Below are 24,132 nucleotides of genomic sequence, written 5' to 3' on the forward strand. Positions count from 1 at the left end.
AAGAAATTTAGCAACAAGCAGGACCATACAACTTGTTGAGAAACTGATAGCCACCATTCCTCTTAATGTTCTAGCTGCCTAAATGGCAGTTAAACTTAACAATAGCAGAAAATAATTCAAATTAGCCCAAACTTTATCATCACATCATCAGCAGAGAGCAAAAAGTAGACTGAAAACTTAATCTCTCAACCCTACCCACTAAGAAAGACAGTCTTAAAGATCTGTTAAATAGGTGACAGAAAATGAGGAACACCCTTCTCTCTAGAGGGCATTTAGAGAAGGGACACTCATTCATGAGGGTGTCCCAATGTATGTCTAAGGAATTAGGTCCACTTTAATCTGATATTTCCTTTCCTGGGCACCTGCACTGATCATCAAATCCTAAGTTTCAAACCTTATTCTAAGAATTAATTAGAGTTAGTATAGAATAGTGGAGACAGAGAGCAGGCCTCAGAAGTAGGAAGGCCTGGGTTCAAGTCCTGCCTCACACATAGATGGCTGCGTAACCCTTGGCAAGTCACAGAACCCTACTGTGCTCTAGCCGATGCCCTAAGATTCCAAATCACAGAGAAGGGGCCACTCTGTACTGGAAGGAGTTTCTATCCCCTGGAGTCCCTTATCATAATAAAGTCACAGGTGCAGTCCTTTTCCCCTCTCAAGGACAGGTGAAATCCAAAGGGAAGTGCCACGTCATACCTGTTTTGGATGGAGTTGGCAGCAACATGCATGGCAACGGCGGTTTCTTGTGCTTTCCGGTTCATGCCCCCAGGTGGGGGGCACATCCCCGACCCAACCTGAGGCGGCATGTTGGCCATATTGGGACCATAAGGCCGACTGCCCATGGAGGCATGACTCATCCTTCCTGGAGGGAGGCCGCTGTAGGGTGGCATGCCGGTCTGGCCGTGCATCTGAGCCCCAGCCCCCATGGGGTTCATGCTCCCCGCCATCCCTGCACTTGCATAGTTGGCATTGGGCAGGGTGTTATAGTTTGGCTGCCTGGGGTAGCCTCCTGGGAGGAAGACAGAGAGGATGCGGTTACTGGGGGAACAGCTCCCAGCCCTCAAAACTCTGAAGAGCCAAAGGGGAACACACCCATCCTGGGCCACAGCAGCTTCCTAGGATCTGGGAGAGACCTCCAGGTCAAAAACAGCCAACATGGCAGCCCAAAGAGAGGAAAGAAGCGATCCAACTAACCTCAAATGAAGGGAAGCTGACTGACCTATAAATCTGGCTTCATTTCCACCCAGGCCATTCTAATGGTAAAGGAATTCTTTCCTGTTTGGGCCCCCAGAAAGCTCACTTCCAGGTTCTCCATAAAGCACACACCTTTAAGAGTCGGGCTTATTTTCTGATAGATTTTATCCTGCCCCACACACCGTGGGGACTGGGTCACTGTTAATGAACAACCAACTTTCCGATTCAAAGCAAAGAACACTACCCTCTTCTCCAGGACTTAAATGTCATCTCTGGTCCTGACAATGAAATGACTTCCTTCAGAATTCCTTGTTTGTCACAATCATTCCACTGTTCTACAACACTCAAACCTACAGATTCGAGCCTCGTATTTTTCTGGGTCATGCTTCCCCACTCGGGGGCAAATCCCCTATTTGATGAAGTCAAGATGAAGGACCCACTGGAGGGTGGCACCAGTCAGGAACTGTTCTCACCTTGAGGGCCATATTGACCCCCCTGGGGTCCATAGCTTCCCATGGAGTTCTGATAGGAGCCCATGCCTGCATGCATCTGTCCTGAAGACTGACGTGGAGATAAGGCAGAACCAGGCTGAGGGGAGCTGTACTGGGGCATCTGAGGATTTCTCTGCATGTAGCCTATGTGAAAAAGAGATTGTCATTAAAGAAAGAAAACCACAAATACCGGTGCTCTCCTACTATCCCTGATCACAAGGTACTCACGTCCTCTGGGACTACATCCTAGGTCCCTCAGCTCAGGCAGCCCCCGGGCCCTAAGTCACTACTTAAGAGGAGCAGCCCTGGACAGAGGAAATGCAGGCCTGGAGCCTCTGGTGGAGGGTGGGCAAACAACCCCAGCCAGCCAGCCTGGCTAGGGCAGGGACTGGGCTGTCTAGAGTTAAGCAAGTGCAGTTTGGACAAGCCATCAACAGGAATCCATGGTGAAGAAGTACATGGGGTCTGGGCGGCATTCTGGTTCAATCACTATCAAAGGCCTAACAAGCGCTATGATGACAGCAAGGGGCTGGGGCTCTCTCCAGCTCCATGGCCACTGTACAAATCACTCAGTTTGTCCCACTCCTCCAGTTCCAGATGAGTTCCACAAGTCAGCTTCTCACCTCGATCCTGGGCAATGCTTGACTGGTTCATGGAAGGATGCATGATGCCATCTGACTGGCCACTGGGCGGCCGAGGTGGCATCTGGGTGCCTGCTCCAGAGACAAAAAGAGAAGTTAGCTAAGCCTGGGAAGCCCAGCTAAGATACAGGTCCCAGGGTCGGAGGGGCCAAGTCAAGCCTGGGGAGAAACACTGATGGGACATCCAAACTCCTCAAAGGGCCAAAGGGCCAAGTATTAAATAAGAGGTCAGTCCAGGTCACCATCAGCTCTTTTCTTAGAAACCTCTAGGGGTGGCATATTTAGGATACCGTAATCTTCAAAGGGCCTCTGATCTCCCCGCTCCCCTCACAGCAAAGCCAGGACTAAGCCCTCTGCCCATACCTGGCACTGCAGCAGGTGAGAGTGGTCCTGAGCGAGACTGAGCAACACTGGCAGGAGAGCCCACCGGGGAGGGGGACGGTCCTCGGATCCCAGGCAGATGAGGGGAGGTATGAGGAGAGAAAGGAGACTGAGCTGGGTTACTCTGTTCTCCTTGGCTGCTGGAAATCCCTGAAGTGCTCACGCCAGGGCTCAGAGCTCCTTCCGTCCCCATGGGGAGATCGTCTATCGAGCCAGACAGATCCTGTAATAAGCACAGACAGACACTGGTCAAGACTGAGGAATCCAGGGTTCTCTGCTTCAACGGCCCCACCCTGCCTCAAGTAGGCAAGAGACCTGGTACCTTCATCTGCTACTCCCAACCCTTGCCTCTGTTCCATGAGGGGCACACATTTCAGCATTTTTAAGGAGAGAGACTCAAAGAAATCAGACTCTTGGTGGCCTTTCTTTCACATGGAAATCAAGACCACCACCTTTAAAATGCTTCCAGTTAAGACCAACAGAAGCACTGTCAGGCTTGGTCCAATACACATGTGATCCTCCAAGTTAACCCTTACTTGTTGAGGGGTCTCTGTGTAGAGGTCACTATACCTGACTACATAGTGATTGGAGGATCAAAGGGGGGAGGGATTATAATGCATGGAAAGAGAGGGAAAGCTCTAGGATTAGAGCCCAGTTTCCTTTGTAGACTATATGCTTCCCCCCCCCCCAAAAAAAAACCTCTAGCAGGAGACAGAAAGTTAACAAATTCATTCTTCACGGATTCAACGCTACTTCTTAGAATGCCCACTACAAATTTGGTTTTGGAGAGTATACAAAGGTAAACGAAGCATGGGCACTGCCCTCAAGGGATTTACACTCAGGAGAGGAGATAAGAAATACAGACATGAACTAGAGACATTTAATACAGCGTTTAATTTGGGTGAGTCAACCCCAAAGTTGATAAAAAGACGCTCTACATCAAGAGTGTTCACCTTGGGCAGCAGTTTAGCAAATCTGTCTTGAGTAAAGATCTGAGAGACTTGTTCACTTCTTTCATCAATTCTAAATCCATCCACCCTCCTACCACCGCACTCTCACCCCCAAACACCTCCTGGGGATTGAGCTTCAGGGAGGTGAGGCTGAAGAACACTACCACCAGGAGGGCCTTAAGTGAGGCTGCTTTTTAATAGACACAGGCTAGAAACATGCCCTGTGACTTAAACAGCTGAATTCCACACGAGAAAGAGTGAAGGTACAAGAAATTGTTTCAAACTGTTAAGGTCAGTCGACCTCACCTAGGCATCCTCATCTAGCCCCTAAGGCCTAACAACAGGTTTGGAGACCAAGGGTCATCTCTCATTAATACTCCCGGAACCTGAAGACAGACCAATAGTCACAAGCTCAGGCAGATATCTGGACAAAGTGTGTTATGTTCTGAGCAAGCCTCTACTGGGATCAGAGCAGGGATACTCCCATTGGTCATGATGAAAATCAACCAGTTACAGAAGTTTCCATTAGATAAACAATTTCTCAGGGAAAAGGACACAGAATTCACTATGAGATGCGTGAAGAGAACATGCAAGACTGGAGCACATTAACCATCCCTGACTCAGATCTGCTAAGGCTTCCCTCTTTCTTCTGTCTTTTCTTGCATGAGGTCCAAGATGAAGCTAATCAAATGAATTACGGAAAGGCTCCTAAATGCAATCAACCCTAGAACTGGTCATCACTAACTCCCCCACCGTAGACGCAGTCCCACCCCACCAAACGAGGAATTATATGAACTAAGTTACAAGAATCTCCAGTCTTTACAGAGGAGAAGAGAAATGCAACTGGGCCTTCCATCTCACACTTTGCGTCCATCTTATACCGCAACATGTCTCCTGCCTAATCTCCACTCAGTGAGAGTGGAGCCTTCCACTCAGTGATTAACATACTCCCACCTGATCGATCATACTCTACACATTCCATTGATTCCACATTCCTGTAGGTAATCACCTAAACCCTAGCCCCCACACCCCACTACCTGATTCCTTATTCCTATCGCCTTCGACCCTCCCACCTCCAAGTGTCAGCCAAATGTTAACCATTCCTTCCACTGTGCCCTCTGGAATGCCTGTTCCATAGGTAACAAGCTCCCCTTCATCTTAACTCTTTTTGTCTCCCACCCCTTCCATTTTCTAGTAGTCACAGAGGCTGCCTCAGTGCTGTTCACACCATCTCCCCGGCCATCCTCCCCAATACTGGCAGCACCTTCCCTCATTCTCACTGGCTCACTAGTTGAGGCGGGAGAGTTAAAATACTCCTTGTTCCCCACTACCACTTCTGGATTCTTCATCTACCTCCATTACCCAATAATCTCTCCTCCTTTGAGGTCCATGTAGCTTCCACCCAATCAAAATCTTAATAGCTGTTGTCTACAGACCTCCAGGTCATACCCCTTCCTCAATGAATTCGGCACATGGCTCACAATCTCCAACCCCCCCCCCAACTCCTGCCCTCAAACTATGGGACTTTAACATGTATACTGATTCTTCCTCAGTCATTCAGTTCCTCAGCCTACTCACTTTCCATGACCTACTACACCACTCTACGTCAGCCACACACTAAGATGGTCATACTCTTAATCTTGCCATAAACCACAAATATACCACCTCCATGTTCGAGAATTCTGAAATCCACTTATATATGACTATAATCTACTGGCTTTCCACCTCCCCTTCCATCTTCCCCTCTTTATCCACACTATGGTCTCCAATTCCTTTACTTTTCACTCCTCTTCCAAACCAACGCTCCTGCACTAGTCTCTCTTTCCCCCTTCCCCCATCTTGACCTCTTAGTGAGCCAGTTCAACTGTACACTGTCCTCTTCTCTGGAGATTCAAGCTCCCTTACATTCCCGATTGTACCTGCCAACAAACCTTGGCCTTAGACCACTCCCACTATCCAACAAGTTCACTGAGTTGAGGAAATCATGCACCCTTTCTGACTGGGTCACTACAAACTTGTTACACAGCCTTAACTGGGCCCTCACTGCTGCTAGGCAGTCCTACTATACCTCCTTTATCAACTCACTATCCACCCCCTCTCCCTGGTGGCTTCAAACCTTTTCATCCCTCCTCAAATCTCCTGGGGCTCCCCCTCCACCCACTCTCTCAGCTGAGAACTTTCTCTTATTTTACAGTAAAAATGGAGGCCATCTGCCGGGAACTCCCTCCTCCTCTTCCCATACGGCTCTCACACCACTCTCTCCTCCTTCACCCTGGTCTCCCGTGAAAAGGTGGCCCTAGAACGAGCTGGGACTGGTGAGCAAGCCTGAGGTCACAAAAAGGCTTCATTTGGAAAAACAGGAGGCCCAAAGCAGGGTTAGGAGCGGCATTCTGACAGGCTGTCCTCAGTCTCCCTCCATCTCATCCTTTTCAAGCATGGGACACTGCGGGCCACCGCCCTCTCTCTTCCTGCCTGGATACTATCTCCTCAGCTCCTTCTCGTCCCTCTTGCCTCCTGAGCCTGACTGGTCCTTCTCCGATGCCATGATCTGGACTCTGGAGACAGGCCCACCAGGCTCCGACCTGGGCCCTTTTTCCTCTAGACTCTCGCACTTGATCTCATGGATCCCATGGGTTCAATTATCCTCTCAATGAAGATGATTTCCTAATCGACGTGTACAGCCCCAGCTGCTCTCCTGAATACCATTCTTCTGGTTGCTGTTCAGTCATTTCAGTCACGTCTGACTCTCTGTGACTCCATTTGGGGTTTTCTTGGAAAAGATACTGGAGAGGTTTGCCATTTCCTTCTAGCTCATTTTGCGGGTGAGAAAACTGAGGCAAACAGGGTGACGCGCCCAGAGTCTCACAGCTAGTGTGCCTGAGGCTGGATCTGAACTCAGCTCCTCCTGACTCCAGGCCCAGCGGTCTATCCATGGAGTCATGTGGCCGCCCCGAACGCCAGTCTGGCAACATCAAGTGACTGTTCCACATTTCAGAACGGATGTCCTTTTGTAAGTACCTCCAGCTTAACGCGGCCAAAAGGAACTCGTTATCTGCTCCTTTCGCCCTCCCTCCCTGCTCCCACTACCTCTGTTCTGAACGTCCCTGACACTGTCAAGAGCACTCTCTTACCAGTCACTCAGGTTGCAACAATCTTGGCGTCATCCTCAACCATCCAGTCTCACCACATGCATCGAATCAGTTGCCAGAATCTCCTAATTTCTTTCACTGCCGCATTTCTCAAAGGCGCCCCCGGGCTCAGGGACTCGCTGCTTCTCACCCAGACTGCCACCAGTCTTCTAACTGCTAGCCTGGCCTCAGTCTCTCCCATGTGATCTGTCCTCCACACAGACGCCAAAGTGATTTCTGCAATGCTTTGAAGTGAGCATGTTACCTGTTACCACTGCTCTTGACAATCTGTCTTTCACACACTCTATGGTGAACCATGGTGGCATACCTGCCGCCCATCCCATACAACCCTCCCTCCCTTGTATTATCTCCCATGCCTGGAATGCTCTCCCTCCTCCAACTCAGCTCCACACCTTCAGCAGGCGGCCCTTCTGAATCCTACCCACCTGCTAACAGCCTGCCCCTCTAAGACCACCTGCCACCTACTCCATGACTTCTCTGTACCTACTGATAGAAAGACGTGTCTCCTTCCTTAGAATGCATGTTCCCCACGAGCAGAGATTTTTGTTGTTTTTCTCTCTGTATCCCCAGAACCAGCTTGGTGCTTGGCCCAGAGTAAGCATTTAATACATCAACGTTTGACTGATTGATTCTTGCACTTTACTAAGCAGTCAAACTGGACTTCCTTCTGTTTCTCAGACACAACATTCCTCCCGCGGCCACCCTTCGGGGTGTTCACCACGTCTGGAATATACTCCCTCCTTGGGCACTTCCACCTCTTAGAGGCCCTACTCTGCTTCACAGCTCAGCTCTGGTACCACCTGCTGCGTGAAGCCCTTCCTGATCCCCTCACATGCTAGCCCCTCTCAAATTACTTTGTATTTCTTTTGTATAGAAGGCTAACCTGCAGATCACATGTCAATCTGAGGAAGTTCTTCATTGAGAGTCCCTTAGATTGATGGAATTATAGTTCCAACGAGGGGTGGGGGATGCTTGGGAGTGGGGGGGGGAGAAACCAAACAATATTTTATATATACATATCTCACACACACACACACACACACACACACACACACACACACACACAATCTTCACAACAGAATGTAAGCTCCTCAAAGGCAGGGAGCATTTGATTTTTGTCTTGTTTCCCTAGCACCTAGCACAGGGACTGACACATAGAAGGTGTACTTAATAAATGTTTTTTGAATGATCTGATTGCTTGAAGTAGCTAGGACATAGAAAGAGGCGATTAATGCTTATTGAGTTTCTGTTTTCTCTATCAAGGAGAATGATCTTTGGACTCATAAGGAAAGAATTTATAAAAAGCAAATAGAAGTTGATAGCCCCTAAAATAAAGAGATGGTAAGGAACTGTCCTCAGTGAGTTCCAGTCACCTGTTCCAGATGAACTCTATACTCCAGGATATTGAACTATTGAAAGGTCTTGGTAAAAGTACTGGATGAACTATTCAGTAATAGATATGGGAGAAGTGCCACAAGAGGGAAGAAGGGTGTGTGTGGGTGTGTGTGTGTGTGTGTGTATTCCTGATTTTCACAAACAGGAAGAGACTGGAATCTAGAAATTACAGATCTGTGAGTTTAACTCTAACTCCTGGCAAGTTTCTAGAACATTATTAATGAGATGGTTCTAGAAAAGGAAGAACAGATCATAGCATGCTTCAGCAATAATAGCCAATCTGGTAGGACAGAATGACCACTGAACTAGGACCCAGAAACACTTGGGCTCAAATCTTATGTCTGCCATTTACTAGCTGTGTGAAACCTCTGGCTTAACCCCTACGCCTCAATTTGTAAAAATATATAGTAATACCACTTGTAGTACCTACCACATAGGATTGTTATGAGGCTCAAATTAGATAATGTATACAAAGCATATTATAGATATCAGCTATCATTTCTTTTCTTGAAAAGGCTACTAAACAGGTAGAACTGGAAATACTCTAAGTAGAGTTTACTCAGATTTTAGCAAATCATTTGGTGAAGTTTCCTCTGCTATTTTTTTTTTAAAGAATGCCTTAATTTTTTTCAATTACATGTAAAACAATTTTTAACACATAATTTTTGAATTCCAAATTCCATCCCTCCTTCCTTCCCTGCTCTCAAGAGGGCAAACGCTTTGATAGACTGTGCATGTGAAAGCATGTAAAACATACTTCTATATATTAGCTATGTACACAGACCAAAAAACAAAAACAAAACCCAAGAAAAAGAAAGTTAAAAAAAAAGTATGTTTTGATTTGCATTCAGAGGCCACCAGTTCTTTCTCTGGAGGTGGATTATCATTTTTCATCATGAAGCTCTTCAGAATCGTCTTGTTGAGAATATCTAAGTCATTCACAGTTGATCATCATACAGTATTGCTGTTACTGTGTAGAATGTTTGCCTGGCTCTGCTCACATCACTTTGCATCGGTTCATATAAGTCTTCCCAGGTTTTTCTGAAACCATCCTGCTCATCATTTCTTGCGGTATGATAAACAGTATTTCATCACAAACATATAACTTTCCTCTGCTATTCTTGTAAAAAAGATGGAAAGATGGGGGCTGGAGGTGAGTACCATAAGATGGATTCAGACTCCCAAAATAATTATTAAAGATTGGATGTCAACTTGAGAAAAGACACAATTCTTCACACTCTGCTCTTGGGGAGCTCTGCAGAGGAACAATAAATCAGGCATTCTCTATTTTCCTAGGTCTAACTAGATGTTCACAATTTGAGTCCCTCTTTAGCATGAATGAGGGTTCTGAGGTACCTGGAAAAAACCACCAGAGCCCCCAGAGATGGAGTCTCAGAACCTAGTGAGCATTTATGGCCCCTGGGGTTGAAGTCTTAGAACTTTTAGAACTTAGAACTTTAGGCATTTATGGTGGCAAAATGGTCTGCTTTTTTCAAGGAGGTGGGGTGCTGTGAAGACCGCTATCATATTCTGTAAAGTACCCTGAGCTCCTTAGAGGAAAAGTGCTAAATAAATGTAAAAATACCATCAACCACAGCCCAGACTTGGGCCAGGACATCTGAGAGTAGAGCAGAAAAGCTCACGTGAGTTTGTAGGGTCAATCTGCTCACTTCTCTGATCTGGCTGGTTTGAAACCAACTGTATAGGTAGTCACCCACTTTTGTAAGATGTTAAAAAAAAGCATGGAAGACACCTTGGAGACCACGTGATACATTAATATAAGGGTACTAGACAGAAGGAGTGGTGGGAAGTACATCACTGGCCTTATACAGAGCTGTCAGTGACCTTCTGCTTAGTGACCCTCTAGTCCAACCCCATCAATTTCTGGAGATGGAGAAGGCCCACACGGATTCAGTGTCTTGCCTAAGGTAGCAGAGCTAGTATTCCAACCCAGATCTTCCAATTCTAAATCAATCCACTGCTCTGTTCACAACACTATGACGCCTTCTGGGGAGACCTGGATTCTGGTCACAGCTCTGGGAGAGCTGTGTAAGTTACAACCTCTCTGGATCTCAATTTCCCCAACTGCAAAAAGAGGGAGTTTGGATCATCCATATTGACTGATGTGATGGCAGCAGCATCTCCCTTCTTAACATGTCAAGAGCACTGCCAACATATTCTGTGTGTGCGCTCACGTGCGTGCATGTACACACACACACACACACACACACACACACACACACACACACACACAATCAACAATTCTCCTAGGATGGAAGAGCTCCCACATCCCACAAAGGAGCAAGATTCCCCTCTACCAAAGTGAGCAGGCACCCTCCTATTCACAGGACACGCCTCTGCTTTCTACCCTACACAAAGCCAGTTTTTCAGGTCTCCTGTTGCACAAAAGCCGGATGTCTTGATATTGAGTCAGACCCAAAGGTGCCCAACCAATTCAGCTCTTCACAGCCATCTCAGCAGAGGAGACAGACACAGAGAGGGAAATATCAAGCACAGCTGAACCCCACTTCCAGCTCTTTTCCCAATCTGGCTACCAATCCCTAATCAAAGGGGGTTCTCCAACAGACCCTTCTGATAGGATCCTCCTACAAGAAGTGTAGGTAATCCCTACGCAGGAAAAAAAAACCCCAACACCAAGCAAATGGGGATCTCCTCTTCTATCCCGAGGCAGGCCAATCCTGCTGCGAGACAGGTGACGGTCAGCTGACTGAGCACCCTGCCAGCCCTAAGGAAACAGCAGGGCCAGGAGAATTTCCTCACGTGTTTCCAATGTGTTTTATGCATTTTATTGCTCATCTGCCATGCAGATCAAAAGCACTGGAGCAAGTCCAACTATTTCACACAGAATCTCACACTCCAGGCTGGCTGCAGCCCCAAAGCCTTCGTTTCTTCACTTGAAATACTGCCCAGTGTTATTTTGGGATGTGACCTGATAGAGGAAGCCCACAGGGACTCCGAGACGATAACCGTTCCAGCTGTGATTGGTTGCCTGGCCCCAGCAAATGCCAGCGTGGGTTTGTCAGCCTTCACTGACAAGCAGAGACTACTCAGGAGCTCACACCTTCTCTTAACACCACAACAAAACCATGCCTGAAATCACACGGCCCATCTTTCACGTGGGAAGGGGCTACAAGTTCTGGCACAAGCTGGAGGAATTGGTTTTCCAGACAAGATGATGCAAAAGACTGGCTATTGAGAAGGTAGGGGAAACCTCTCCTTTGCAGACTTGATACAGCAGGGGACATCACTACATCTTTCTGACTCCTTAGGCAGTATTAACCAGTAGGCCTAAAGACTAGGCTAAAGGAAAGTGCAAGGGCTTTTCCCCAAGGCTCTAGAAACCAAGCTTTCCTAAGATTCCAACCCCACCACCCCACGGCATTCTCTAATCCTTTCAGGTAGGAAGTATTTTTGCTGCAATTCATTAACTCCCTGAATTCTTCCACGTGTTGCCACACAAACAACTGCTAGAAGGCGTGAATACTCTTTTCATCCTCTCTCTGCAAGTGAAACAAGCTCCCCCCAAAATCCTAGCACCTGAGAGCAAACAGGACTCTCCAAATACACTCCGACTTGATCACAGGTGGAGGAGAAGTCTGCCAAAGTCTCTTTCATTCCAGTCCAGGAAGCTGAGAATCAGGCTAGGCAGTAATTTCTACACTGGTGAACGTGGAGAAGGCCCTAAGGGACAGAGAGTGGCTGGGAAATAGGACCCCTGAAAAAGCACTGGGGGAAGAAGACGAGAGACGGAACTGACATGAAGCAGACAGGAAGGATGCAGGAAGAGAAGGCTGCCTTGACTAAAAACGAGTTTAAACTGGCCAGGCAAGCTCCATGTGAGAGGAAGATGGCGCTTTGCTTCTGTTTTCCTCTGCGCATACGTCCAAAAGTCCTTTATGTTACTGTTGTGAGCGTTCTCTCCAATGGCTCAGACGTGAGCCCACCATACCACACCATCCAAGGGAGCATCGGTGAGTTTCTGGAACCAAAAACTTGATCAGCTAAGTCAGCCTTCTAGGAGTTGGCCTCTCTAAACTCAACTAGGCTAGGCCTTGGATAAAGAAGTCTATGGCCAGGACCACAGTCAGAACCTTTCCAGCTTAGTAGGCGCATTTCATAGATGAGGAAAACTGAAGCCAAGAGAAGCTGTGAAAAAGAGGACAGTAGGACAGAAGTAGGTATTGAACATCTGACTCCAAATTCAGTGTTTTTCCCTACTACTGCTGATAATTGGCATAGCTGATGCTGGCACTCAGTTACTTCCACTTCACTAGATAGGTGCTTAATAAATGTAGGCTGAAATGAATTAGACTGCAGTAGTAAATATTTATGTCAACTATAAGGAAGCATTTGGCAGACAATGGAGTGGTTCATCAAACCTTCTTCCTTAGCAATGAGCAATACACAAACATACACACATATATACACATTCTTTTTGAAACATTTCAGTCCTGTCTGACTCCCTGTGACCATCCCATTTGGGGTTTTCCTGGCAAAGATGGTGGGATGGTTTACCACTTCCTTCTCCAGATCATTTTACAGATGAGGAAACTGAGGCAAACAGGACTGAGTGACTTGCCCAGGGTTACCCAGTTAGTAAGCGTCTGAGGCCAGATTTGAACTCAGGTCTTCCTGACTCCAGCAAGTGCTCTACCCACTGTGTCACCTAGCAGCCTTCTCTCTCTCTCTCTCTCTCTCACTCACCTCAGCCCCCCCATATATTTTGGGATACCAGTGCTAGAGAAACAAGGCAGTATCTAGAGAATCCTACCAACCTAAGCGTGGCCAGCACAAGATGAAAACTACTTGGGTGTTGGATTTGAAATGCCATCTCCAAATACTTACATGCTTGCTGTATGTGACCCATGTCACTTCTCTTCTCTGGGCCTCAGTTTCTTCATCTGTAAAATGAAACTAAGAAAACCTGTACTATCTACCTCCCTCCAAAGGTTGTTGTAAGGAGTACAGAAATATGCACGTAAAAAACACAACAGATAAGTGTCAGCTATCATTAGATTTATCATCATTTTCGCTTAAATTTAGGTTGGAGGGCAACTGGGGTTCAAGGCCTTTCTTTCTAAGAGTGGTTTGATCACCCTCGAGACCAAAAGAACTTAAGAGCTTTTCCGCCATCATACTGGTGCTCCAAGTGGCGGGTGGTTTATTCCAACCCTTTATCAGCCACCATCCATGCCCTAGGAACCAATCCTATGGTCTCGTCTGAAATTCCAGGGACACTGCCAATCCAGATGATTGGCTTTCTTCTCCTTTCTGGTGATGGCACCTCTAGGTGAGAATGCTAAAGTGTGCTAACAAGATGGCTGGCACTCATATGTTTGAGGCCAACTCTGGTCACTGGCACCATGATGCCTTGGATTCATGTATTGCCTGGGAAAGGTAGCAATTTCTGAAAGCAATTTCAGCGAATTCTCTCCTAACCCCAACCCCTAAATGTTTTCCAGTAACCTCACTTGTGTCCAAGAAATGGTACAGGACAAGACCACCAAATGCCCTCTTCCTTTCTTCTGTACTAGACTACCTGTGTATAGGTTAAGGGGATCATTCTTCCTGGCACCTTCTGGGGATCTGACAAAGGCCCAGAGGTTGGAGGTTTGAATCTTGTTCCTAGAATGCTTTGAGAGCATGAAGAGGAAGTCAGAGGAAGGGGGCTTCAAGAAGCTCTAAAAACTCAAGGTCATTGTTTTATTGACTGATTAGTGAAAACTGAGGTCCACCTCAAACCCGACTTTCCAGATACATGAGAAAGAATGGATGGATAAAAACATCAAAGAGCAAAGGAAGTACCTTTCATCTCTTTGAACCAGAGAGTGCCTTACCTCCCTGGCCCCATTTGGCCTGGGATCTGAGCCCCGGCAGCTCTGCACAGAAGAGATCGGGTCAGTGCCTCTGCTAGGGAAAGAGGATGCACCTTTGGAGATCACAACAGAAAGTCCAGTTCCAAGATCAAGCAACTCCAAACTGTCCCCATCTTTCAAGTCTGGTCTATAAAACTAGAGGGACTCAGGTGACTGGGCTGAGAGTGGAGAGCTCGTCTCTCTTCTCTCTTCACCACCATGTACACTTCCTTTCCTTCATGTGTTCATACACAATTAGCCATAGGATTATTTAGTTCAACCTCCTCGCTTTACAGATGAGGCAGTTGTTAGTACAGTGGGTAAAGCGCCAGGCCTGGAGCCAGGAAGACCCAAGTTCAGTCTAGCCTCAGACATCTCCTATCTCGGTGACCCTGGCCAAGTCACCTCACCTGTAAAATGGGGATAAAAATAGTAACCACCTCCTAGGGTGGTTTTGAGGATCAAAGGAGATAATAATTGTAAAGCCCTTATTTAGCACAGTGCCTTGCACATAGCAAGCACTCTATATAAATGCTAGCTATCATTATCAGATGAGGGACTGAGGTCTCCAGATGATAAGCGACCAGGCAGAGGACAAGAAGGCATTAAATTAGGTAGCTGATTCCAGATGTGCACCTAGGTCCTCTGCTCATCTCCAAAGCCCTTAGTAGGGTCAGGAATGCTAATCTGACTGTCCTGAGCAGCCCCTCAGATGAGCCAGATCCAGGGCCAACCACACCCTGCTCCAAAGCTCCATGAGTCCCTCAGGCTAAGAAGCTTCATCATCTAACAGCCACCTGATCACATGTTGCTTTTTCTATGTGCCCCTTTTCTTCCCAGATACCCAAACCCCAACCTGCTCAGCCTTCATCCTCAGCTCATCCTCTTTCTCTAGAATTACCTCTGTATTCTCATTGCCAACTCCTCTTTCATTGCTGAACCCTGGCCAGTTTAAGGGACAGAGTATGATTGAGAATACTCCTGTGGCCTGTAGGTAGCATGATTTTTTTTTTAAATAAAGAAAAACATTTCAACAAATCTCAAATTTCCAGTTCGTCTGGCTAGATCTCAAACTTCTAGGCCTTTGGATAGCACAGTACAGAGTGGGCAAATACTGAACCCAGCGTAATTTCATTTTCAAGGGGAAGGTTATGCTGGGGTGGAGGGGAGACACATGGACGGACGGGCGGGGGCACCATCAAACATCTGTCCATGATCACTGCTTCTGGACTACATCCTGGGGAGTGGGGGAGGTTAGCTTCACCCCGTCCGTCTCTCCCCTCCCCCCATACTCCCACTCATTTCTGCCACTACTCAAGAATATGAGGTAGTGGCAGGAGTCAGGCTAAGCTTTCCCACTCCCCAGGGTCGTGCTCCAGCCAAGGGACAACAATAGAAGCCCATGAGCAGCACAGCTCTCTCTAAATACAATTAGCCAGCCAATTTCTCTGACCCAGGAGCATTACTGTGGGTGTGGGGCTGATGGCTTAGAGAAGTACTATGTGAGAACAGCCACAGACTTGAAAGTTAAAGCTTTTGAGGGTCAGGGTCAGGGAATATACAACGGGAAGAAATATTAAAACCCAAAGAACATTCAGAGATGTTGCAAAGGAATACTACCTCTTCACCAGGTATGTGAAAGTACCCCTGCCATGCCCCCTCTGTCTTGGGTCTATGAAAACACCGAAAGGAAGCTTTTAACTGACAATGACTTTAATTCAATCTCACCATCATGGACAGCAGATTTCTCCTGCCTTCAACCTCTCTCCCTTCCTTCCTATTCCTGAGATGTCAATACTCTCCAATCCTACCAACTTAGGCAATTATACCCACTAGGTCCTGAATATTTGTGACACCAAGGAAGTCAGTGCTCTCGTTTGAGGCTGAAAAGCTCAACCTTCCAGATGGGTTTTAGACACACTGGTAGAAGCCATTGGTTCTAACTGCAGTGCAGGGAAGGAGTATTTGGAAAGGAGGCTGTTGGGAGGCGGAGCTCCACGTCACAGGAGGAATTTCAATCTAATTGCAAAAATACAAGAACCCGCTGTTCTACTCTACCCCTGCAAATCTTCTGAGGTGGGTCTGGTCTTCTGGGTGAAGGCTAAGGACGGGACAGAGGTGGAAGACAGGGAAAAGAAAGGCGTGGGGCTGCCTGCATTCCTGCCAACCGCCAGCTCGGCTGCTGCAGCAGCCATTGATTTTTCACCGGTCGATATTCTGCTCCCACAGATCTGCTCAGCAGGAGCTTTAATCACATCTAGTGCCTCTGCTCAACATCTCCCCTCCTTCCCCCTCCCCAAACCAATAAAACACGAACACCAAACGCAATCATGCAGGTTGGCAATGGCCAGCAAGGAGGTATTCCCTCCAACCCCGAAAAGAGAATTCTGGGCATCAGCTGCCACACGGCAAGGAGGAGACAGAGCTGGACATGGCTGCCAAGAGGGCAGCTGAGTGGAACCCCCCCCCCCCCGCCCCGGCCAGGCATGCTTGGTTAGCCCTATGTGGATTCCTAGGGGAAAGGAGCCAGTTTCCTCCCTCCAGGCCCATCCCCTACACAGTAGCCATCCGTACTGGGTCATCTTCCTACAGCACCTCCTCCTTGAGAGCACACTTTCTAGCTTCTTTCTGTTCTACCTTAAGGTTTCCCATTATTTGCCAGCAACAATTTCCTCCCTGCACCAGAAAACCACATCATGGCCCAAATGGACAGCACCCTCCCAGGGCCATGCTGTCAAAAGCAGTCTTAAATCTCTACATAATGAAATATGTCAGGGCTAGGCCAGAGAGTGGGTGAGCAGCTTCAAGAGCAAATATTTATGGAGCAAGGTTTTCCCCAAGTACCGGCAGGAAGGATGCAACGGAAGGTGATGTCACACTAGACGGAGGACTCTGCCACTGTCCCTCTATAGACGAGGTAGCACGTTCCAGCACAGGCATCACCAACCTCTTTGACCCAGTGGTGCTAAACAGACCCCTGCAAACTAGTGGCCAGCAGAGCATGGGCACAGAGGAAGGAAAAGGGGCCAGAAAGAAAGTGGGTACAGAGAGAAAAGAGAACCACTGGAGAGTGACCATCATTTGCGGCAGGGGCCTGGTGGAGACACACTACAATCTTGGTTGCAGTTGGGAGAGGCGGACACAGCACTGGGCCTGGAGTCAGGAGGACCCGAATTCAAATCCACCTTCAGACACCTACAATGGGGTGACCCCAGGCATGTCACTTGCTCTCTTGGTGCCCCAGTTCTCCTATCTGCAAAATGGGGATAAAAACAGGACCTACTCTTCAGGGTTGTTTTGAGAACGAAATAAGAAGGGGCAGCTAGGTGGCGCAGTGGAAAGAGCTCTCGCCTTGGAGTCAGGAGGACCTGAGTTCAAATTCGGCCTCAAACACTTGACACTAGCTGTGTGACCCTGGGCTAGTCACAACCCCGACTGCCTCGCCAAAAAGCAAAAAATAAAAATATAAAAAAAGAGAGAGAGAATGAAATGAGATAGTATTTGTAAAGCACCTAGCACAGTGCTTGGCACACAGTAGGTGCTATATATAGCTAAAGGTACCAGTATCACAGCCCACACTGATAACTGCGACAACTTATTTTCTAGAGGGTAAGGTTGCCCATGCTCTTGTCCGAGCAACAGAGTTTGGCTCCATCGGACCTTCCCTTAGCACCCAGCTCATACCCTGGCAGTAAAGGTCTTAGGGGACAGGGCTGACATAGTGGTTGCTCTAGGAAACGTGCCCTCTACAGAGGTTTCAGCCCTCATCCCACAGCATAAGCGTGGGTCCCGAGTGAAGTTTCACAAGAAACAGAGGAGTAAAAAGGATGGTATGTAGCGAGCAGGGATGACAAGCATGGCAGAAACCTCTGGTGGGGCCTCAAGGGAGCTGTGGGCAGGTCTCTCCACCTCACTGCCAACCGGGAGCTCATGGGACAGGGGGAAAGCGAAGGTTTGTATGTGTCTCTAAGGCACCTAACTCTGTCCCTCTCTCTTCCTCCTAATGGTCATACAAGTGGACATGATATGAGCTGGGATTTTAGAGGGAAAATCCCCTTCCCGGGGGCAGCTAGGTGGCGCAGCAGACAGAGCACCGGCCTTGAAGTCAGGAGGACCTGAGTTCAAATCCAGCCTCAGACTAAACACTTGACACTCACTAGCTGTGTGACCCTGGGCAAGTCACTTAACCCCAACTGCCTAAAAATAGAAAAAATTAAAAAAGAAAGAATGAAAGAAAGAAAGGAAATCCCTTTCCCAACCCAGCAGTGATCACTTCTCAGCAGCGAACAGTTTTCCCACATCAGTGCTGGTTTGGGGGCACAGATCCCTCCTGACTCTCATTCCCAAGCCTCTGTGCACATCTTCTCACCATCTGGGTGACATGAGCTCCTCTTGGCTGTCCTGGGAAGGGAGGGGAGGGAGATGGAGGAGTGCAGTGTTCAGCTCAGGCTCCAGGAACATTTGCACCATCTCAGACAATTATTACATCACAATGCCATTCCAGAGAGGGAGGGTGGAAAATGAGTGGAGGAGGAAGGAAAGAGAGAAGAATCACTCATCCGAGGCTCGGTCACAGCACTCGTTGGTAGGATAACATACCAGCTACGTCTATAATTCCAAAAGCGATCTGGGGGAATAGTTCTTCTTTTAGAAATCACCAGGAAGAAAAACCACTCAAGTCAAGATTTTTGATTCAATGAGATCAGACACATGTAGCCATGTATGTTAAAGTCAATAATACACTTAAAAGTTCCTTCTGGATCAGGCTTAAAGGAGAGGCAGGGAACTATCCGTCTCTTCTGTGGTAGCATTTCTACATAAAGGGGAATGAGAAGGTACTGTCCTACTCCCTAGTAGATGGGGTTGAGTCCATCCAGCAAGGGCACCAGCTGGGCACCGCATCCTTGGTTCTGGCTCTCTAGACTCTGCTGGCCGTCCGGGAACATGTCAGTAGGCGAAGCCAGAGCCTGTGCTTCATCGAGGAACGGTCTTCATCAGTGTCGTAAGAACGAGAACACCAACAAGGGAAGAAAGGGAAAGGGGTGGGGGAGAGAGATTGGGGGGATGGGGTGGAATGGCTCAGAATTACCACGGCAACATGGCCAACTCCACATGTTGGGGAGGCTGCCTGACTGCCAATGCCTGAGGTCAAAGGTTGCTAACTAGAAGTCATTTCTTACTATTTTGGGAAACTCAACAGCCTCTTTCAGAGGTTTTTTACTTCTAGAATAAAGGCCTGATTAAACATAATAATAAAATTAATGGCCCACTGGTCCCTGCATGCTCTTGGGGGAGCTGGTTTGAGCCCAGCAAGTACACCTGGAATCCCTGGGGATTCTAGCATGGCTCCCTGGAGCAGGCACGGGGCAGTCCTGCACCCTGGAAGGAGATCATCTCGTTCCCCTCACTATCTTCTCCTCTAAGAAGGGACTGGGCTGGAACAAACAGTGTATTCTTCCTGCAGAGCTGGGGAAGGAAGGACCCTGACATCCAAATACGCCAGGCTACCATGTCCAAACACCTTTATTCCTCCCTTCCCCACTCTTGGCTACACTGGAAGAACTGCTCTCAGAGACAGGAAGGTCGAGTCAGCACCAGCAGGCTGCAACACTGTCAAAGGAGGCACTGCCTTTCTAATTCAAAAATCCGCATAACTCAGGGGTCCCGTGGTTTGGGGGAGGCTCTGGGAGGAAGAACACCAAGTCCCACCTTTGTGAGCCCAGGTGCCTTGGCTGCAAAATGAAAGGGTTGGACTCCGTGACCTCTAAGGTCTCTCTTGGCCAGGCTCCGTTTTAAGGCCTCTTCTGAGCAGTCATTTTATGTTCCAAGGCCACTTCCAGTTCGACATTCTAGCTGCTTCCTGTAGCAGAGAAAGATGTGAGCCTGGAGGGCATAGTTCTGCCGACCTGCAGACTTGGGATGGGTCAGACCAAGCCAGAGCCAATGGGCAGCCGTGGAGGGAGCATGTCTGTGCTTCTTCAAGTTCACAACTGTCTTCCTTACACCAATTTCCGGATTAAACAAAGAACCACCCACTGGCCCTGTAAGGGGCTGGGGGCAAACAAAAGAACGGAGGCCCAAACCAAATAGCTTCCTCATCATGGGCACCTGTGGCCCACCGTGGGCTAGCTCACCCCAAAGGAGCCCTTACAGCAGTGATCTCAGTCACTTTTCAAACTGAGATTGTTGCTAATAAAACAAAAGGTTTCAGTGAGAGGAATCTGAGAGACACATCCAGGCAGGAAGCCGAGCCGAGCCACCAGCGACCAGAATAGAAACAGGAAACGAGCCCTGGAACAAGCAGACAATCATCTGCTGCGAGCGCAAACCCAAACCCAAGTACCAGCAAACAAGAAGGCAAATGAAAGCAAGCTGCAGCACGTCGCCGGCCTTCCTCTGGCAGCTCAGCACTTGGCACAGTCTCTGGCACACAGTAGGTGCTTCGTGAGTGTTTAATAACTGACTCTCAGGCCTCCCGGGCGGACCCGGCTACAGAGCCAGTGACGGGAAGACAGGGAGGCCAGGGTCTAGAACGGTGTGCCCGGAGGGAGCGCCAGCTGATCCAGCCGAGAGGGGGGAGCTCCTTTCCAAGGCCCACTCAGTACTCCCCGGGCCCAAATTTAAGGGGAAGTACATGTAACACATGGTCAAACCTCAAAGAAACCAGGTCATAACCTGGGAAGCTCTTGTGGGTGACTCCTGAGGTAAGAGTAAAGCTGACCTGCTCACAGACCAGATTCAAATTTAAAAAACAAACAAAAAACCTGGGGGGGGGCCCCAGAGGACAAGGAGAGAAAGAGAAAGAGGAGACGAGACACCAAGCGAAGGACAGAGACAGGAAGAGAGGGAGGGAGACCCTCAGTTTCTGCCCTCCGTCAGCAATAATCTCACCAGGAGACACAGAACAAAAGATAGGAATGACAAATAACAACAGACCTAGGAAAAGATTCACTTGGCTCTCCCCAGGTATAAACACTTCAAGGGAACACCAAATACTGTACTATCTGCTTGGCTTTCCAAAAGTTTTTCTTCTTTTTAGATTTAAAGGGGAGGTGGGGTTAAGATGGTGGCAAACAGTGAGCAGCAAAAACCCAGGGTCTCAGAAACATCTCTGATCAAAGGCACTACTGTACGAGTAACTTGCCCCAACACCAGGGGAACACTGTGCTGTGGGAAGCTGGGTTTTCTAACTCCAGGTCCAGAGCCTTTTCTATTACATCACTACTGTCTTTAAAAAAAAAAAAGACAACAACAAAACTCTCACATTTTCAAAGAATTTTATATACATCATCTCATTTATGATTAACTCTATTTTACAGATGGGGAAATGGAAATGCAGATTTGCCTAAGGTCACAGCTGGCAAAGTTCAAAGTTAAGGATTTGAACCTGAGTCACAGAATCACTGTTTAGGGCTGAAAGGCTTTTTGGAGGCCACCTCAACCAGCCTCAGACTTCCCAGGGGCAGGGTGATGAGGAGGCCTGCTCAGAGGAACAAAGACCTGACGTGTGTGAGCTGGGATTAGAGCCCAGGTCTTCCTGACTCCCAGACTCAGGAACGTGCTGCCTTCTCTGACTCCGAATCCGGTCTTCTTTTCAAGACACTAAGTAGTTCCTTGCCCCCACCCCCACCCCCAAAGCCTGAACAAGGCTGATGTGAATTTCACTAAGTCCTTCACCCATTAATTAATATTGGGGTTCCAGGGCTCTAATGGGGAGGGAAACGCCATTACTAACAGTTTTGCCCAAGCCTCTACTGAAGAATGATGAGAGGTAAAGGTTGCCTCAGCCAGATCCAAACCTCTAATCGGATAAATTCATTCATCTAACAAGCATTTATTAAATGCCCATCACATGCAAAGTATTGGAAACATATCAAGACAAAAGAAAAAGCAGTGTCTGACCTCAATGAGCTTATATCCTACCAGAGAAGGGTGATGGTGGTAGGAATACAATATTTACACAGAACTGCTGAAAAAGTGAAGAGGAGGAGGAGGAGGAGGGTAGGAAAAAAAGAGCCGGATGACCTAACAGCTATTTAAGCCTGACTGTTAAATGTGTAAGTTATCTAAGAAGCTGGAGAAGGGTGCAGTAACAGTGAAAACAGCGTTGGATTTGCAATTAGAGGAGACCTGTGTGACCTTGAAACCCCCCTTTCCCTCCAGCTTCAGTTTCCTCACCTGTAAAATGAGGAAGTTAGACCAGATGAGCTCCATGGCCCTACTGGCTCCAGATTCATGCTCACTTAGCACCCTTTCAGTTACCCTTTTCTTTGTCCATCTGAGGCTCCCTTAGGAGGTGGGAAAGACAAATTCTGTTTAACTCTCTAGGTTTGGAAGAAATAAAAACTATCAGCAAAACTAAAGTTTGGGATTATCTAAGGACTTCCTTTATCAGCATTCTATTTTTCTCATTTTTTCTTTTTCTTTTTTTTCTGGTGAGGCATTTGGGGTTAAGTGACTTGCCCGGCGTCACACAGCTAGTAAGTGGCAAGTGTCTGAGGCCAGATTTGAACTTAGGTCCTCCTGACTCCTAGGCCGGAGCTCTATCCACTGCCCCACCCTAGCTGCCCCCTCTTTTTCTCATTTTCCACCGGTACCAAATATAGAGTACTGATTCTGTTTTCTCGCCCGGCCCATCCTATAACTTCTGATAGTTACAGAACTCGGGTCTCTTTGGTGTCCTTTCTCCACACCCCTGTAACACAAGCTACCTGGATCTGAGAACACAGAGGAAGGACAGGCTGCTAACTGACACCTACAGTCTGCTCTTCATCAGGAGGCTCGAGTGCTGGAGCAACCAGAGTCCAGCAGGTGTTTAAAACTTCAGTCCCTCTTCCCTGCATCTCCTTCCAGAAAGGCAAAGTTCATCTCCCTCTAACACTGATTCCTTCAGTGTCAATCTTGGATGACATCCTCCATTTAAAAGAGAGCTCTGGTTTCACATTATCCCCTCCCTCTTCTGCACTTTCACTATTTCCCTCTCCACTGGCTTCTTCCCTTGTTTGGGAATCCCGTATCTTCAGGTGGGGAGAACCCAACCAAACTTCTGACTGACATTACTGCTCCCCCTAGCTATCATTTTTTCCTCTCCTCCTCTCCCTATCAAACTTCTCATAAAAGTGATTAGTAACAATATTAACTTCACTTCTTCAAACCACACCCCCATTCTCCTCACCGCCCTTTATAATCAAGCTTCTATCTCTACCACTTTACTGAAACTGCTCTCTCAAGAAGATTCCCCAATGACCTGCTTCTTGCCAAATCCAATAACCCATCCTCAACTCATTCTCCAGGATGAGATAAAGTATTTGTTATTGTTGGCTGTCACACCATCCATCCACACACAATCCGCCCTTGGCTTTAGAGACGTCATATTCTGGCAATTTCCTGACAACTGATATGGACAATCCACCTCTGTAATCTCCCCTTGCCTTTCCTTTCTTCTACTACACCCAGTGAATTCCCAAGACTCCACCCTGGCCCTCTCTTCCTCTCTGCCCTCACTAAACAATTCACCCACTTTCTCATCGTTTCAACCATCACTTTCATGTAGAAGACTCAATTATTTGTATTCCTGATCAGGAAACACAAGAGTTGGAAGGTGCCTCAGAGGTTATTTAGTTCACCTCTTAGCTGAGCCAGAATCTCTTCTATAACATACTTAACAAAGTAGTACGGAGCTTCAAGACCTCCATTTAGAGGAAAACCACTAAAACCAATTTTCCCTAGACCAACAAGCCTAGATCTGACCCTTCTCTCCACTGTTGCTAGTCTGATGGCTTCCAGGGCCAAGCAAAACAAGGCAAGCCCTCTTCCACAGGACAGCTATTCAAATACTTCTAAGCAACTACCACCATCCCCACCCTTCAATCTTCTCTTCTCTAGGCTAAATACCTGAAAGTCCCTTCAACTGACCCTCCTTATAGAACAGGATATCAAGGCCTTCCATCAGCCTGGCTGCCCTCTTTTGGACACTTTCCAACTAATCAATGTCTTTCGTAACCATGGCATCCAGACCCAACTACAGTTCTCTAGGATGAAGTCTGATTATGGTT

At 47.7% G+C, this 24,132-nt stretch overlaps 1 protein-coding gene and 1 long non-coding RNA gene across 2 annotated transcripts in view; one reads left to right on the forward strand and one right to left on the reverse strand.

Moving 5' to 3' along the window:
• Positions 1-24,132, reverse strand: part of ARID1A (AT-rich interaction domain 1A) — a 92,462-nt gene that overhangs the window by 17,297 nt on the left and 51,033 nt on the right. The window contains 4 exon segments of the mRNA XM_020983205.2: positions 697-1,009; positions 1,668-1,829; positions 2,309-2,398; positions 2,690-2,930. Coding sequence (XP_020838864.1) covers positions 697-1,009; positions 1,668-1,829; positions 2,309-2,398; positions 2,690-2,930 — 806 coding nt within the window.
• Positions 20,036-22,440, forward strand: LOC144454191 (uncharacterized). Its single transcript, XR_013482494.1, has 2 exons — positions 20,036-21,043; positions 21,397-22,440. It is a non-coding gene; the product is annotated as an uncharacterized LOC144454191 (long non-coding RNA).

This window comes from Phascolarctos cinereus, unplaced genomic scaffold (assembly GCF_003287225.1).
Source record: "Phascolarctos cinereus isolate Bilbo 61053 unplaced genomic scaffold, phaCin_HiC Scaffold_726;HRSCAF=1367, whole genome shotgun sequence".
In the NCBI taxonomy this organism is placed as follows: Eukaryota; Metazoa; Chordata; class Mammalia; order Diprotodontia; family Phascolarctidae; genus Phascolarctos; species Phascolarctos cinereus.